The 17,515-nt window shown below is 39.8% G+C and overlaps 2 protein-coding genes across 4 annotated transcripts; one reads left to right on the forward strand and one right to left on the reverse strand.

The window, feature by feature from the left end:
* The first annotated feature begins 359 nt into the window (after positions 1-359).
* On the forward strand, positions 360-11,023 carry FCER1A (Fc epsilon receptor Ia). 3 transcript variants are annotated; one of them, XM_027095258.1, is made up of 6 exons: positions 360-464; positions 880-900; positions 7,153-7,407; positions 8,911-9,168; positions 10,032-10,080; positions 10,645-11,023. In XM_027095258.1, exons 1-6 carry the CDS (start codon positions 410-412, stop codon positions 10,766-10,768), a joined length of 762 nt encoding a protein of 253 aa, XP_026951059.1. In that variant the 5' UTR covers positions 360-409; the 3' UTR covers positions 10,769-11,023. The 3 variants fall into 3 exon arrangements, with proteins under 3 accessions (XP_026951059.1, XP_026951058.1, XP_026951060.1); XM_027095257.1 differs by lacking the exon at positions 10,032-10,080 and having other exon boundaries at positions 361-464; XM_027095259.1 differs by lacking the exons at positions 880-900; positions 10,032-10,080 and having other exon boundaries at positions 395-464.
* A 2,720-nt stretch (positions 11,024-13,743) lies between these two features.
* On the reverse strand, positions 13,744-17,092 carry LOC113614011 (olfactory receptor 10J3-like). Its single transcript, XM_027095255.1, is given in 2 exon segments — positions 13,744-16,363; positions 16,366-17,092. Coding segments are annotated over 2 exon segments (810 nt in total). The 5' UTR covers positions 16,619-17,092; the 3' UTR covers positions 13,744-15,806.
* Positions 17,093-17,515: the final 423 nt, after the last annotated feature.

Consider the following 17,515-nt stretch of genomic DNA (forward strand, 5'->3'; position numbering starts at 1 on the left):
ATGTATTTATCATAGTGCCTGGCATATATTAGGTCTTGAATAATTAACTGTTGTTGTTTTATTCTGCTCTCCCTGGCACCCCACTTTTCTAAGTTGCAAATGACATAGCTATACATTGACAGTTTAAGAAAGCTCTGTGCCCGTGTGCCTAGCTCTATGCCTCTTTACCACTAGATTCCACATGTGTACACGGAAGTGGGATGGAGAGTGCAGTATGCGGGTAAATACAAAATTGTCCTATTAGGCACCACCCTGAATATTATCTCCAGAGAAGGAAGCAAACCTAGGTGCAGCTGATGAGTTAATGAGATATGAAACAGAGAACATTTCCTTCTCCTTTTTAGTTTCAAGCTTACTCTAAGGCCCTAGGTCTCTCCAGGCCAGTTGGCACCTGGCAGCCACAGAGGAAATGCCTACTGCCATGGGAACCCCTGCCCTGCTGTGGATAGCTCTGCTGCTCTTCTGTAAGTAGAGATCAGTTACTGACCCCTGAAGGGGCCAAAATGGATTGGGAGAGCAGCTGGAGTGGGAAAGTTGATCATTTTACTGGTGACTTTTTCTAGTCTATGTGCAAACCGTGGGGAATTTCCCAGGGATTCTGTAGGGAAGGCAAGCTGGATAGCAGAGGAAGTGGGGCTGAACACCATCTAAGGGGGAAGCTGGACTGAAAGTCTGGTCCTTGCTATCATGCTGGCATCTTCCAGAGGGCAAGGGAGGAAAGACAGAAGCTCCTTCCTTCCCTGAGTCAGATTCCTGGAAAGATGGTTGGCCCTTAAAACTTCATGGATGTAAACCTCATCACCACTTCCAGATCCCAGTCTTTAGGTGTCCAGAAGGCTGGGGATAGACACTAACGTATCCTCTCTGGACTTTTTGCAGCTCCAGATGGCATATCAGCAGGTGAGACCTCTGTCCTTGTTCCCTCAGCATTTCAATGTGTCTGGGACTTGCCCTCCCTTCACTCTTTCCCTTCATCCCATCATCTATTTTCTAATGATTATTAATCTGCTCTTCCCTGTCCAACCCACTTCCACCTTGCATAATCTTCCTTTATCCTCCCATTTAAAAGTTTCCCACATGCCACTTCATTCTCTCAAGTCACCCTTTCCTCTTTAATGCCAACAATAATGTCTGTTGAGCATCTAAGTGTCTCAGCCACTCCTCCAGCCACTATCATGTAAACTTGTTCTTTTTTTAAATTTTTTTATACAGCGGTTTCTTATTAGTTATTTATTTTATACATATTAGTGTATATATGTCAATCCCAATCTCTCAATTCATCCTACAACACCCGATCCCTGCTTTCTCCCCTTTGTGTCCATACATTTGTTCTCTACATCTGTGTCTCTATTTCTGCCTTGCAAACCAGTTCATCTGTACCATTTTTCTAGATTCCATATATATGTGTTAATATACGATATTTGTTTTTCTCTTTCTGACTTACTCACTCTGTATGACAGTCTCTAGATCCATCCACATCTCTACAAATGGCCCAACTTCGCTCCTTTTTATGGCTGAGTAATATTCCATTGTATATATGTACCACATCTTCTTTATCCATTCATCGGTTGATGGGCATTTAGGTTGCTTCCATGACCTGGCTATTGTAAATAGTGCTTCAATGAACACTGGGGCGCATGTGTCTTTTTGAATTATGGTTTTCTCTGGGTATATGCCCAGTAGCGGGATTGCTGGGTCATATGGTAATTCTATTTTTAGTTTATTAGGGGACCTCCATACAGTTCCCCATAGTGGCTGTATCAATTTACATTCCCACCAAGAGTGCAAGAGGGTTCCCTTTTCTCCACACCCTCTCCAGCATTTGTTGTTTGTAGATTTTCTGATGATGCCCATTTTAACTGGTGTGAGGTGATACCTCACTGTAGTTTTGATTTGCATTTCTCTGATAATTAGTGATGTTGAGCAGCTTTTCATGTGCTTCTTGGCCATCTGTATGTCTTCTTTGGAGAAATGTCTATTTAGGTCTTCTGGCCATTTTTGGATTGGGTTGTTTTTTTTAATATTGAGTTGCATGAGCTGTTTATATATTTTGGAGATTAATCCTTTGTCTGTTGATTCATTTGCAAATATTTTCTCCCATTCTGAGGGTTGACTTTTAGTCTTGTTTATAGTTTCCTTTGCTGTGCAAAAGCTTTTAAGTTTAATTAGGTCCCATTTATTCATTTTTGCTTTTATTTCCATTACTCTAGGATGTGAATCAAAAAAGATCTTGCTATGATTTATGTCGAAGAGTGTCCTTCCTATGTTTTCCTCTAAGAGTTTTATAGTGTCTGGTCTTACATGTAGTTCTTTAATCCATTTTGAATTTATTTTGTGTATGGTGTTAGGGAGTGTTCTAATTTCATTCTTTTACATGTAGCTGTCCAATTCTCCCAGCACAAATTATTGAAGAGACTGTCTTTTCACCATTGTATATCCTTGCCTCCTTTGTCATAGAGTAGTTGACCATAGGTGCGTGGGTTTGTCTCAGGGCTTTCTATCCTGTTCCATTGATCTATATTTCTGTTTTGTGCCTGTACCATATTTTCTCGATTACTGTAGCTTTGTAGTATAGTCTGAAGTCAGAGAGTCTGATTCCTCCAGCTCCGTTTTTATTTCTCAAGATTGCTTTGGCTATTCAGGGTCTTTTGTGTCTCCATACAAATTTTAAGATTTTTTTTGTTTTAGTACTGTAAAAAATGCCATTGGTAATTTGATAGGGATTGCATTGGATCTGTAGATTGCTTTGAGTAGTATAGTCATTTTCACAATATTTATTCTTCCAATCCAAGAACATAGTATATCTCTCCATCTGTTTGTATCATCTATGATTTCTTTCATTAGTGTCTTATAGTTTTATGCATACAGGTCGTTCTGACTTGATCTTTCATTGTTAGTGGATAGGACTGCAAGAGACTTCTGCTCATTAATTTTGTATCCTGAAACTTTACCAAATTCATTGATTAGCTCTAGTTATTTTCTAGATCTTTAGGGTTATCTATGTAGGGTATCGTGTTATCCACAAACAATGACAGTTTTACTTCTTTTCCAATTTGGATTCCTTTTACTTCTTCTTCTTCTCTGATTGCCATGGCTAGGACTTCCAAAACTATGTTGAATAAGAGTGGCGAGAGTGGATATCCTTGTCTCGTTCCTGAACTTAGAGGAAATGATGTCACTTTTTTCAACATTGAGAATGATGTTTGCTGTGGGTTTGTTGTATATGGCCTTTATTATGTTGAGGTTGGTTCCCCCTATGCCCACTTTATGGAGAGTTTTTATCATAAATCGGTGTTGAATTATGTCAAAAGCTTTTTCTGCATCTATTGAGGTGATCATATGTTTTTTATTATTCAATTTGTTAATATGGTGTATCACATTGATTGATTTGCATATACTTTAGAATCCTTGCATCCCTGGGATAAGTCCCACTTGATCATGGTGTATGATCTTTTTTACTGTGTTGTTGGATTCTGTTTGCTAGTATATTGTTGAGGATTTTTGCATCTATATTCATCAGTGATATTCGTCTGTAATTTTCTTTTTTTGTAGTATCTTTGTCTGGTTTTGGCATCAGGGTGATGGTGGCCTTGTTGAATGAGTTTGGGAGTGTTACTTCCTCTGCAATTTTTTGGAAGAGTTTGAGGAGGATGGGTGTTAGCTTTTCTCTAAATATTTGATAGAATTCACCTGTGAATCCATCTGGTCCTGAACTTTTGTTTGTTGGAAGATTTTAAATCACAGTTTCAATTTCATTACTTGTGATTGGTCTGTTCATATTTTCTATTTCTTCCTGGTTCCATCTTGGAAGGTTTTACCTTTCTAATAATTTGTCCATTTCTTTTAGGTTGTCCATTTTTTTGGCATAGAGTTGCTTGTAGTAGTATCTTATGATGCTTTGTATTTCTGCAGTGTCTGTTGTAACTTCTCCTTTTCATTTCTAATTTTATTGATTTGAGTCCTCTCCCTCTTTTACTTGATGAGTCTGGCTAAAGGTTTATCAATTTTGTTTGTCTTCTCAAAGAATCAGCCTTTAGTTTTATTGATCTTTGCAATTGTTTTCTTTCCATTCCATTTATTTCTGCTCTGACTTTATGATTTCTTTCCTTCTGCTAACTTTGGGGTTTTGTTTTTTCTTTCCTTAGATCCTTTAGGTGTAAGGTAGATTGTTCATTTGAGATTTTTCTTGTTTCTTGAGGTAGGATTGTATTGCTATAAACTTCCCTCTTAGAACTGCTTTGCTGCATCCCATAGGTTTTGGATCATCATGTTTTCATTGTCATTTCTCTCTAGGTATTTTTTGATTTCCTCTTTGATTTATTCAGTGATCTCTTGGTTATTTAGTAATGTATTGTTTAGCCTCCATGTGTTTGTGTTTTTTACATTTCTTCCCCTGTAATTCATTTCTAATCTCACAGCATTGTGGTTGGAAAAGATGCTTGATATGATTTCAATTTTCTTAAGTTTACCAAGGCTTGATTGTGACCCAAGAGGTGATCTATCCTGGAGAATGTGCTGTGTGCACTTGAGAAGAAACTGTAATCTGCTCTTTTAGGATGGAGTGTCCTATAAATGTCAGTTAAATCTATCTGGCCTATTGTGTCATTTTAAGCTTGTGTTTCCTTATTAATTTTCTGTTTGGATAATCTGTTCATTGGTGTGAGGTGTTAAAGTCCTCCACTATTTGTGTTACTGTTGATTTCCTCTTTTATAGCTGTTAGCATTTGTCTTATTTATTGAGGTGCTCCTATGTTGTGTGCATATATAATTGTTATATCTTCTTCTTGGGTTGATCCCTTGATCATTATGTAGTGTCCTTCCTTGTCTCTTATAATATTCTTTATTTTAAAGTATATTTTATCTGATATAAGTATTGCTACTCCAGCTTTCTTATGACTTCCATTTGCTTGGAGTATCTTTTTCCATCTCCTCACTTTCAATCTGTAAGTGTCCCTAGGTCTGAAGTGGGTCTCCTGTAGACAGCATATATATGGGTCTCATTTTTGTATCCATTTAGCAAGCCTGTGTCTTTTGGTTGGAGCATTTAATCCATTCATGTTTAAGGTAATTATCAATATGTATGTTCCTATGACCACGTTCTTATTTGTTTTGGGTTTGTTTTTGTAGGTCCTTTTCTTCTCTTGTGTTTCCCACTTAGAGAATTTCCTTTAGCATTTGTTTTAGAGCTCGTTTGGTGATTATGAATTCTCTTAGCTTTTGCTTGTCTGTAAAGCTTTTGATTTCTCCATCGGATCTGAATGAGATCCTTGCGGGGTAGAGTAATCTTGGTTATAGATTCTTCTCTTTCATCACTTTAAATATATCATGGCACTCACTTCTGGCTTGTAGAGATTCTGTTGAGAAATCAGCTGTTAACCTTATGGGAGTTCTCTTGTATGTTATTTGTCATTTTTCCCTTGTTGCTTTTAATAATTTTTCTTCTTCTTTAATTTTTGTCAATTTGATTATTATATGTCTTGGTGTGTTTCTTCTTGGGTTCATCCTGCCTGGGACTCTCTGTGCTTCCTGGACTTGGGTGGCTATTTCCTTTCCCATGTTAGCAAAGTTTTCAACTATAATCTTTTCAAATATTTTCTTGGGTCCTTTTTCTCCCTGTTCTCCTTTTATAGGGACCTCCCTGTTCTCCATTATAGGGACCCCTATAATGAGGATGTTGGTGCATTTAATGTTGTCCCAGAAGTCTCTTAGGCTGTCTTCACTTATTTTCATTCTTTTTTCTTTATTCTGTTCCACAGCAGTGAATTCCACCATTCTGTCTTCAGGTCACTTATCCGTTCTTCTGCCTCAGTTATTCTGCTATTGATTCCTTCTAGTGTACTTTTCATTTCAGTTATTATATTGTTGATCTCTGTTTGGTTGTTCTTTAATTCTTCTAGGTCTTTGTTAAACATTTCTTGTATGTTCTCGATCTTTGCCTCCATTCTTTTTCTGAGGTCCTGGATCATCTTCATCATCATTATTCTGAATTCTTTTTCTGGAAGGTTGCCTATTTCCACTTCATTTAGTTGTTTTTCTGGGGTTTTATATTGTTCCTTCATCTGGTAAATAGTCTTCTGCCTTTTCATTTTGTCTATCTTTCTGTAAATGTGGTTTTTGTTCCACAGGCTGCAGGATTGTTGTTTTTCTTGTTTCTGCTCTGCTTGTGTTGGAGGGTCTCCTGCAGGGGGCTCAAGGTGGGGTGGATAGTGGCTGTGGCTCACCACAGGGACAAGGCACTGGCAGCAGAAGTTCTCGGATGCATTCCTTGGCATGAGCCCTCCCAGCGTCCACCATTAACCCTACCAAAGAGCCTGTAGTTCTCATTTCAATTCTTACACCATCATCACTGTTATTATTATTGCCATTTTATAATTGAGGATGCTGAAACTCAGATTAAGTCATTTTCTGGAGGTTACACAGCTAACAAAGGACTGGATTGTAACATAAGTCCCTTGAATCCAAGTCTTTCAGCAGCTTCATCTCTTCCTCATCACCACCTGGCTGCTTCCAAAGTTTCTGTTCAAATTTGTGCCATATCTCTTTGTCCCTGAAAGACTTTTAAGACTGATCCTCTTGGCACTTCTCACTACCATCCAGAATTGACATATATTTTTAATTCCATATTCACTCACAGTTAAATAGTCATAAAAATTTAGAGCTGGGAGAGATCATGTATTTCATCTAGTCCAATGCCTTAATTCATCCATTATTCACTCATTCATCAACTCAATAAATATTTAATGAACACTTACTGTGTAATAGTCACTGTGCTGAGTTATGGTTGAACATCACAGACATAATCTCTGCCTGAAGAGACTGCAGTCCTCATTTACAGACATTGGAACTGAAATTTAGAGAATTAGAGGGAGTTATCCTACATCACATAGTAAATTTGCTTGTTTGTTTTTGAATATGCTGCATTTGTGTCTTATGTTTCTCCCTAGGTTGGGAGCTCTGTGGAGCCACAACACCCTTGTCTCCTTCCTTTAATCCTAGGAATCAGGACAGCTTCTTATCACCAATGGTATAAGTAAGGGTAGACTGACCATTGATTGTCTGACTATTGGTACGTCTGTACTTTGGAGTCTGTACAGTTTTCAATGATATTTTTCCCCCTTCTATGTCTCTTTCCACAATCTGCTCTTCTGAAAGCCATCTGGAGATCTAAGGTATCCTTGAATCCCCCATGGAACAGAATATTTAGAGGAGAGAATGTGACTCTTACATGTGGAGGGAACAATTCTCATGAAGATGACTCCACTTTGTGGACCCACAACAAAAACTCTTTGGAAGCAAAAACTTCACGTTGGGACATCATAAATGCAAGCATCCAGGACAGTGGGGACTATAGATGCAAAAGCAAAGGATTTATCATGAGTGAACCTGTGTACCTAGATGTCATCAGTGGTAAGTTCCAGGGTTATGGAAATATCAGTTCTCTCATGTGAGGAATGGCCCATCTGAAGATGGGGAGAAAGCAAGTTATTCCAAGGTTTAGGGCACCAAGGTGGGACTCAGCGTCTCTCACCAGACCTGTCCATCTCGCTTCTTCTACCTCTACTCCTTCTGTCAGCCATTCTGCCTTCTTTCAAGATTCTGGCAATCTCCCAGTGTTACTCCTCTACTCTATTTCACTTCTGACTATCTTTTCTACATAGGTGCAGATGCATGTTTTATGGTCAAATGGCATGTTGGATATGTGAACATTGCAAATAGTTGTATATGTTAAATAGGATCAAAAGATTGATTTAAAGATTTGCTCTGCAATTTCCATGTATCACAACCTGAATATTAAGTTGCACTCTTCATTTTGAAACACCTCTCTGTACATTCCTCATGTCCTCTGCTTTTACTTAAGAACAAATCTTATGTTTGCTTCATCTTTATTACTGTCAACAATTAGTGCAGCATGCTCAGGCACATGTGGGTTAGTCCGTAAATGTTTAATGAACAAAGCAATGATTTCATTTGCATGGCTAGCTCATTGTTATATTTTGCTTTATATTTTTAAATAAAAAAATATTTTAGAGCATAAACATACTTTGTATTTTTCTCGAGTAAAAAGAGATGTTTCAACAGCTGTGTACAAATTCCAAATAGAAACTAAAGCAGTGTAAAACATCTTCTTTATTTCTTTGGAGTAGATTCTAGAAAAGTCCTCAAGGATCGTTCCTAAATAAAATATGTTTGTGCAACCTAGCCACATTTCCATTGAAAAGTCTTCTTTGGTGAATGCTTTTCAATTCTTAAAATGACATTAGCCATGCAACCTGACTCTTATATTTTACTGACTCATTATTGACAAACGTTTGTTGAGAACCTACAAACTCCTAGGTATTGTGTTAGGCATTGGAGATATGATGTAAGGAACAGGCATGCCCCAGACCTCTGAAGTATAGAGCCCAATGAGGAAAAGGACATCCAATCAGTACTTACACAAATAACTAATTAAAAGTGTGATACATGTTCTGAAGAAGTCAGGGGCTAACTGTGACTAATAGAACTGGGAAGCACCTATAAGGTTAGAGAGGACAAAACAGACACTCTCCTAGGCTAAGACTCCCCAGGCATAGTGGGTTTATTTCCCCCTTAGTGACTAAATGCAACAATGGAGCTGAGTGTGATAATGGGTTTCAGGCCTTCTATGGGTGGGCTCATTAGAAAGGTCAGCGATGTTGTGGTCCCAGAATTACTTTTCTGGAGAGAGGATTTATCAATAGAGGAGACAGGCTATAAGCATTATTTTTTGTTTCTTTTTTATTGACCTTATGAGCCAAGAAATGGGTTAATGATAAAGGTTTCTGACACACACTCTCTGCATGACCTCTTTTATCTACTTTTATTTTATTTTTATTTATTATTAATTTTATCTATCATTGTTGAATAAATGACATAAAAAATGCTCTTCAGACTGGCTGCTCCTTCAGGCCTCTGCTGAGACAGTGTTGGAGGGCGAGCCCCTCTTCCTCAGGTGCCACGGCTGGAGGAATCTGAATGTCTACAAGGTGACTTACTTCAAGAATGACAAAGCCCTTAAGTACTGGTATGAGAACCACAACATCTCCATTACCAACGTCACAGCAGGGGACAGTGGCACCTATTACTGCATGGGCATAATTCAGCAGATACTCCATACTTCTAATCACCTCAACATTAAAATAAAAAAAGGTAAGTTGGTGAAGTAAAAGTAAGGAGTTCATAGCAGGGGAAAGGAGAAAGAGCATTTGAGCCTAAAGTGATAGCAGCTATAGAATGGGGGCAGCTGTGATCCCTTGGAAAGTCTATTAGACTTGCAATGAGGGGACCAGGGGTAGAGTGTATCCCTCAGTCTGTCTTAGATTCCTTACTTGTTCAATGGCAACAGTGATACCTGCTCACATGGAATTTTTATAAATATTAAATGTAATATTTGTGAAATGGATTGTTAAATACTAGCCAAGCAAAGTCATCTGTTGTTCCTGGGGAGAAATTTATATTTAACAAATTGAAAGAGAGTTTCAAAGTTGAAGGAACAAAAGCTATAAAGAGCTTGAAGAGTCTATTCTAGCCTAGGAGGGATGGGAAAGGAAACCAACAAGTCAATAGGCTGTGTGCCTGTGAATTAGGAGATGAGAGAGAGGGCTTGATGAGGAAAGAATAGGCAGGTGGGCTACCTCTCTAGCCAATGAAAAAGGCTGCTCTTTCCAAACTTCATATAAAAAAGTGAGCCTTTGAAATATTTGCCTTGCAATGAAGAAATCAGACTTTTGCTTGGTGGACTTTGCTCATGCTAATATCTTAAAAAGCATGAGACCAGAAGCCATAATTAAGCTCTAATGGTTGCTCTCTGTTCACTAATTTGAGACCTGTTATTTTATTGTTGCTGGGCTTCTAGTACCCTTATCTGTAAAATAAAGGATTTGGACTAGACTCCACTAGAATCACTTGGGAAATTTAAAAAAAAAAATTGATATCTGTATATCATCCCTTGAGATTCTGATTTAATTGGTTTGGAATGAGGCCTGGGCATCAGTATTTAAAATCTCTTTCAGGTAATGGTAATATGCAGCCAGGGTTGAGAGCCATCAGTCTAAGTGATCTGTAAGTAATTTCTGGCTGTAATATTCTAGGGTTCTATAATTCTAGAGCAATCACAAAAAAATCAGTACTTTGCAAATAGAGTAACGGAATCACAAAACAGTGGAATTGGAAGGCAACTTAAATATGATCTAGTCTAATATCTTCAATTCACCCAACAGACATGCAATAAATGATGACTGATTGATTGATTGATTGACAAATAAGGCACTGGTGACCCCCTGCCCTCATTCTGTCTCCTTTCCACCTCTGAATCATATGTGGATGTTGGTCTTGTCAGCTCCAAAGACGTGGCCATCTTTCCTATGACCTTTCCCCTTGGGCATAATGGCTAGACAAACCATTAGACAGGGGCTGTGGGGGAAATACTCAGGATTCCCTAGGGCTCCAGGGAGCACAGACTGAGGAACTCAAACTCATGAGTGTTTTCTCTCTGCTTCTGGATGGCATATCATGCTAGAAAATGAAAGACCATGTTGGGTCCTTCTCTGAGGGAGGATGACACACTTAAACTCATTTTTCAGTTTCTAATATGAGTTATGTTTCTTGTTGTTGATTCCACTCCAGCTTCCCAAAGCAAATATTTCTGGCTACAATTTCTTATCCCATTGTTGGTGAAGATTCTGTTTGTTGTGGACACAGCGTTGTTTATCTCGACCCAGCAGCAGTTCACATTTCTCTTGAAGATTAAGAGAACCAGGAAAGGCAACAAATTTATGGACCCACAGCCCAGACCAGAACCCCCAAAGAACTGATGTTACTGCTCAAGAAACATCTGCAATAGCAATTTCTTTCTGGCATTAGTAATTGCTTCTTAATGGTTAAACACATCTCACAAGGTACCAAGTGCGCAAGGCTTTACAGAACTGCTTCATTAAACCAATCAAAACTGGTCAAGTTGCATGTAATAGTAAGTGCTCAATAAACATCATTTAAATAAGTAAAAGAATGAATAGATTCATTTATTAGTATTAAAAGGACGTACAACTTGAATAAAAGAAGTATGAAACCACATAACATGACGTTCCTAAGTATTTGAGCCTTGCTAATTTCTTTTCTGCTTCTAGAGGCAAGAACCATGAAGGTCTAGATTAGAAATGTTCTCTCTTCTAATGTTATCTCCATTGTAAGTCTGAGCTAGGAATGAGAAGACATGGTAGAATGCTGATGAAGTTGATCATTTTTATGCTCTCTCTTCAACTTACTATCATATGAACTTCTAGTTCTTGGCAGAACCTGGGGCAGCCTTGAGCCATAGGTCTCTGGGGATGAGGCTCAGTCTAAGATTTCCCTGTGATTGTTTCACTCCTCTAATATCTCCCCAATTTAAATCTTGTATACCCTCTTACAGCACCTGAATTAAGCATCTTAGTGAAATTCTAGCAAATAATAATCATAACTCTCACTCTGAAAACAGTCCAGGACTGAATAAGATCTCAGACAAAGACACAGTCTTTGCTCCCCCACCCACACCCCACCTCTGCTTATGGAGACAGTTATAGTGGGGGCCTGGGGAAAGCATTAGGGAGGAGAGGCAACATACTATCAGTGCTGACCAAGAGTTCACAACAGGCAATGGAGGATCAGAGCACCTTTAGTTTACCTGTGTTTTCGAACAATTAATAACGTAACATAAGGATGAAGTGAACTAGGGGAAAATTTGTAAATATCCATGAGACTGACAAGGCCCATTTTCTCCGAAGGATGTTTGGGGCCATAAAGCAGAGAATAATTATTAAAGCTTTTAAAAATATATATAGGTATTTGTTGTTGAGGTGGGGAAAAATTTCCCCTTGACCTCTCTTGAGCTTTTGTGGCTGAACTAATAATAAAATTTACACAAGACAAATTAGCAAGAGAAAAAGAAATACTTTTTAATTCATGTGCACAGAGGTCTCATAGAAATGGGACCTAAAATGTGGTCAAAGCAGGCAGCTTTTATACTTTTTAGACAAAGAAATGATACATTTGAGAGGAATTGACAGGACAAAGAAGCTTAGGATTGGTGTGCTCAATTCGTGAAGAATCTAAACAGAGTTTGGGCTTGAGGTGGTAAATAAAATAAGTAACAAGTTTGTTTATATAGGCTTCTAAGCCCCGAATTCCCTCTCTCTGGCAGTAAGGGTGTCTTTCTACCTCCAGATGCAAGGAGTACACCTCTCATGTGCGAGATTTATTTCCTACTTTCAGGAAGACAGAAATATATATGGAGGGCTTCCCTGGTGGCACAGTGGTTGAGAGTCCATCTGCCGATACAGGGGATGCGGGTTCGTGCCCCGGTCCAGGAGGATCCCACATGCCACGGAGCGGCTGGGCCCGTGAGCCATGGCCGCTGGGCCTGCGCGTCCGGAGCCTGTGCTCCGCAACGGGAGAGGCCACAACAGTGAGAGGCCTGCGTACCGCAAAAAAAAAAAAAAAAAAAAAAAAGAAATATATATGGAAAAGAATATGAAAATATGAGGATATATCCTTTTTCATATTCTTTTCCATTACGGTTTATCACAGGATATTGAATATAGTTCCCTGTGCTATACGGCAGGACCTTGTTGTTTATCCATTCTATATATAATAGTTTGTAACTGCTAATCCCAAACTCCCAATCCATCCATCCCTGATTCTTAAGTAACTTTAATTCAAAATAATCAATATGTCATTGTGGCACATTTAGGGGCAGCCCACCCTGGTCCCCAACGCTGGTATGAACCTCCTTAACACTGTCTCTTTTTTTAAAATCACTTCAGAGAGATAGGAAATGACCAGATTCTCAGGGAATGGCCTTGGCACTTGGCTTTGTGTAAAGAAGCCTGGTGAGTGGAGAAGAGATTTTTCCTGCAGCCATAGGCCAGGAAAAGTCCCTACAGCAAGCTCCTTGGTGTTGTTCCTGGACACTTCCCTACCTTTAAGGAAAGACAGGAGGTCTGTTAGAAGTTATAACCTTGAGACCACAGTCTTACAGAACATTCATTAACAACATCTTGTCTCACAGTGTTTAACACACAGCTATGCATCAGGCTAAAGAGCAAGTTACTTCCTCCTTTATTTGGTCTGAGGCCAAGTGACCCGGAGTTAAGAATTGAGAGAGACTGAACATGAATAGAAAGTCGAGGCTTTATAAGCTTCAGATACATCTTCTGAGGGATTTTCTGAGTCTCTGAGTGACTTTTACTTCTATTTTCACTTTACCTCCAATTCACTTTTACCTCCATTTTCATCCTCACTCCCAGCTGGCAAGGGCTATGGACAGAGCATAAACCTGGAAGTTTGAGCTGTTGTTAACCAGCTGTGTGACTGGGGCAAGTTCTTGCCAGTCTCTGAGATTTCATTTCTTCTTTGTAACAAGCGGCATTTGGACTAGGTGGTCTCTAAGCTCCCTTTGAGCCCATTTTGTCCTTCATTACGTGGGAACCCAGTTCTATGAGGTGACTCTCCAGCACAAAGGCTAAGAACACATTCCCAAAAGAGCTCTGGTGTGAATTTCGCCTTCATCCTCTACACACTGGTCTCTCCCTTCATTGTGCTCTCCCATGTATCTAAATTTCAGGTTCATACCAGACTTATGTCTACCATTTATTTCCACCTTTTTTCTTCTTGATATTCATACATCTGTTCCATAGGGAATGTGGAACACACAGTGAGTTCTTGAGTATTTTGTGGACCCCCAAAATATGGCATTTATAAAGGTGCTTTTTTATTTCAGTATACATAAAGTCTATCTGTGCCAGGGAAGAAGTATGGAGGTTATACAAATGATTAGAATAGAAATAATTCACCCCAGCTCCACCCTTGGGGCTTCCTCTGTTACCTCCAATATCTTACCAGATTGGTCTAGGCCAGTCCATAGAGCAAATATCTTTCCCATGATGGCTGTTCCAAATTGTCTGCTACAAAATGTCACAAACTCCCAATAATTAGGATTGGTTTTTGAAAATCAAGTTGGTAGCTCCCTACTAGTGGCCAATGGAAGACAAATTTCCTTGGTTACCTCAAGAGTGGAAACTCGGACAAAAGATACACCTTGTATTTTGGGAAATTGAGTACTTGAAGAAAAGCTCTGCTATTTCTCTCTTCTCATTAAAAGGGAAATGGGACAACAAGAGAATCTCCTTGAAGTCAGAGATGGGAGCTTTATGCTGAGAATGGCAGAGGTACTCGCCAGCCTGGGTGCCCAGAGAAACTCAGAGAGTATTATTGTCTCCCTGCCTTAAGTTGTCTACCAGCCCTGGACAGTTAGTTACCAAGCCCAAGTCCCTATCGGGTGCCTTATCAGAAACTGACACTGGTCATCAGACCTTTACCTAACAGCTTTATCTAGACTAAGCAGAACACAATGCAAAAAAAGTTTTTCTTAACTGTTTTTGGCAATTCTTGGCTATCCTAACAGAAATAAACTGACTCTATCATTTCTAGAAATCTGGTCACAAAGGCAAAGATATCTTTTATCTCTGGTCAGACAGCACATGCCAGTGTTTCTTGGCAAAGCAAGACATGTTAGCTTGACTTAGAAGATTTGTTAATTTCCACTGCCTTGTCCTATCTTCAGCACCCAACTAACTTCATGACACTCTTACAAGTGATATCTTGCCTCTGCAGCGTCACCCCATGGGATCAGCTGGATTCTAGAGACGGCAAGAACTGGGTTTGAAACTCAGGTTATACCTGTTCTTCAGTATAGAAGGCCAGAGTGAAGTGGAAGGATGAGGGAGAGAGGACCAGGGTATACACCTTCACCTTCTGTGATGCTCAAACATGAAATGCTGTTTTTTATCTCAGGTTTTAAGTTGGGAGTATCTAAGAAGAAATTTCTGAAGATTAACCTCTGACAGCTTAGGAACTTACTGGAAATTTTTTTCATTAAGTCAAGCTTCAGACTTCTGCTCATTAATAAATAATTTCAGAAGTTGTAGTTAAAGTGCTTACATTTATAACACTATTTCAAAGATTTAAGTCTACCCTGCAAAAGGAACTATGATTTTGCTTGGCTTCTTCCAGCCTCCATCCTCTTTCACTCCCGCACTGGAGATGTGAAAAGCATTGAATTGTTCAGCATGCTCTCCTTTCCAAATTGGAGTTTTCTCACCTAAGCATCTTGGGACTTTGGACAACCCACCTCTGTGTTCTAGTAACTGGTGATTTTTTGCCTTCCCACATTTGTACTCCTCATTTCCAGGAATGGTCAGTTAGGGCAGTTCTATCCACTTGGAGAGTGTTTTGTTTTGTTTTTTTTTTTTTTTTTGGCCTTCTGAAGAGTCCTCAGGCTGTGATGAGATATTAGTAAGCAGCAAAAACAGATTACAAGAAAGCCTTCAACGTCCACAGAAAAGGACATGCATGTGTCTCCACACTTATCTGTTAAAATTTTGCATAAATTACTCATACACCCTTAACAACAACAACAGAGGTTTTTCTGAGGTGGTTTACAAACACTTTGTTCATTAGCTTTCTAGAAACTTGCTGGATTTTGTGCTTTACTGGAGTTGTATAACCCAATATATTCTCAGGGCATATGTAGATGTGTGCATGGGTGTATAACATAGGTATGAGTGATCCAGGCAGGTAAATCTTTCCCCTATATTCTTAAGTGTATGCCAAGTCATTTTCTATCTTCTCTAAAGGAGGTCACAGAGAACCATGACTAGCTCAAATGGAAGTCTCCAATTTTAGCACCCAATTCAATTTAGTCTATTCTTCTTGATCCCGTACTTAAAGGTATTATTGATGCAGCATTAAAATTAATACATATTTACAAAATGAAAGAAAAGGCCTTCAACGACCTCCTCACTAAGAGGAGAGGGGCTTTTGCTCCTGACTCTGCACAGAGCATCTTTGACCTCCTTGTTCCTCAGGCTGTACACGATGGGGTTCAGCAGAGGAGTGATGACAGTGTAGGTCATTGAGATGAGTCTGTCCTGACCCAGGAAACTCTGGGACTTAGGCTTCAGGTAAATGACGGAGGCACAGCCATAGTGGATGATGACCACTGTGAGGTGGGAGGCACAGGTGTCAAAGGCCTCCTTCTGACCCTCAGCTGAAGCAATCTTGAGGATGGTGGAGATGATGAGGACATAGGAGATGAAGACCAGGCCCATGGGTAGAACAAGGACAAAAACACTGACAACAAAGTTGATGATCTCGTTGACAGTGGTGTCTGTGCAGGCCAGCTTCAACAGGGGTCTCATGTCACAGAAGAAGTGAGAGATGACAAAGGCATCACAGAAGGGCAGGCCAAAAACAGATGTTACCTGTACAATGGCCATACCCAGGCCAATTCCCAGGGACCCAGATGCCACTGGATACAGGACTCTTTACCCATGATGACTGAATACTGTAGTGGGTTGCAGATGGCCACATAGCAATCATACCCCCTGGCTGTGAGCAGGAAGCAGTTATTGATACTAAAGGTGAGACAGAAGAAGGGCTGAGTGGCACAGCCTTGGATAGAAATGGGATAATGAGGACTCAGGAGGCTAGAAAGCATACAGGGAATGATGGCCACAGTGTAGCAGGTCTCAGAGATGGACAGCATGCTCAGGAAAAAGTACATGGGAGTATAGAGGTGATGATCCAGGTGAATAACAATCACAATAATGACATTGCCAAAGAGAGTCAGCAGGTACAAAGTTAGAAAGACAACAAAGAAACTAAGCCTGTGCTACCACCCAAAGCTGGGGAAACCTTCAAAAAGGAACTCAGTCACAGCAGTGGAGTTTGGCTTTAGCACTGAGGGAGGTCTAGGTCTAAAAGAGCTGGGCAAAGGAAAGAAATGTGTGATGATAATCATGAAAGACAGTAGGCTGGACCAAGGCCTTCAGTAAAAGGTATGTCCATCCTCTGAACAATGCCCAAGACCTCAAGGGTCATCAGTGTTCAGCTGTTGGTCACTTGCTCAGAGCCATCACCTTCCCCCCACCCTCTTCTTTATTGCTATGGAAGTGTTACCTCAGGACCCTGGGGTTGATGGCAGAGATAGATCTGAGAAGGAAAATACAGACACATCAAAAGATAGATTTGTAGAAATAATTACCTAGCCATTGAAGAGGTGAGTCCAGTCCAGGAAGAAGCCCAGCTCTATAGTTCCTCCTCCAACGCTCTTGATTTAGCCCTCTAAGCATCCAGTGAGGAACAGTGACCTAAGTGAAAGACAAATTCAACACTGTCAAAATGCACTGTCAATATCAAATGTCCCATGAAGGTCCTAGAGTGGCTTCTCCTCCCCAGAACCCTAGGTCCCAGGCTTCACTTCCCTAAACCCTGCGCTAAAGTCTACTGTGATCATGAAAGACTCAAAAAGGGAGCACTTCTAGATATGTTAAGGCCATGCAGGTATTTAGCTTATTTCCTTGAATTCTAGTCAAAGGCAGGAGAGAGGCTGGAATAAGTATGAGGATATCCCTTCAAGTTGCTTCAAGTAGGGAATGGTTTTCCTAGTGTGAGAGCAAAG

This window comes from Aethalodelphis obliquidens, unplaced genomic scaffold, assembly GCF_003676395.1.
Source record: "Aethalodelphis obliquidens isolate GAN/ISIS:26980383/991018 unplaced genomic scaffold, ASM367639v1 scaffold90, whole genome shotgun sequence".
NCBI lineage: Eukaryota > Metazoa > Chordata > Mammalia > Artiodactyla > Delphinidae > Aethalodelphis > Aethalodelphis obliquidens.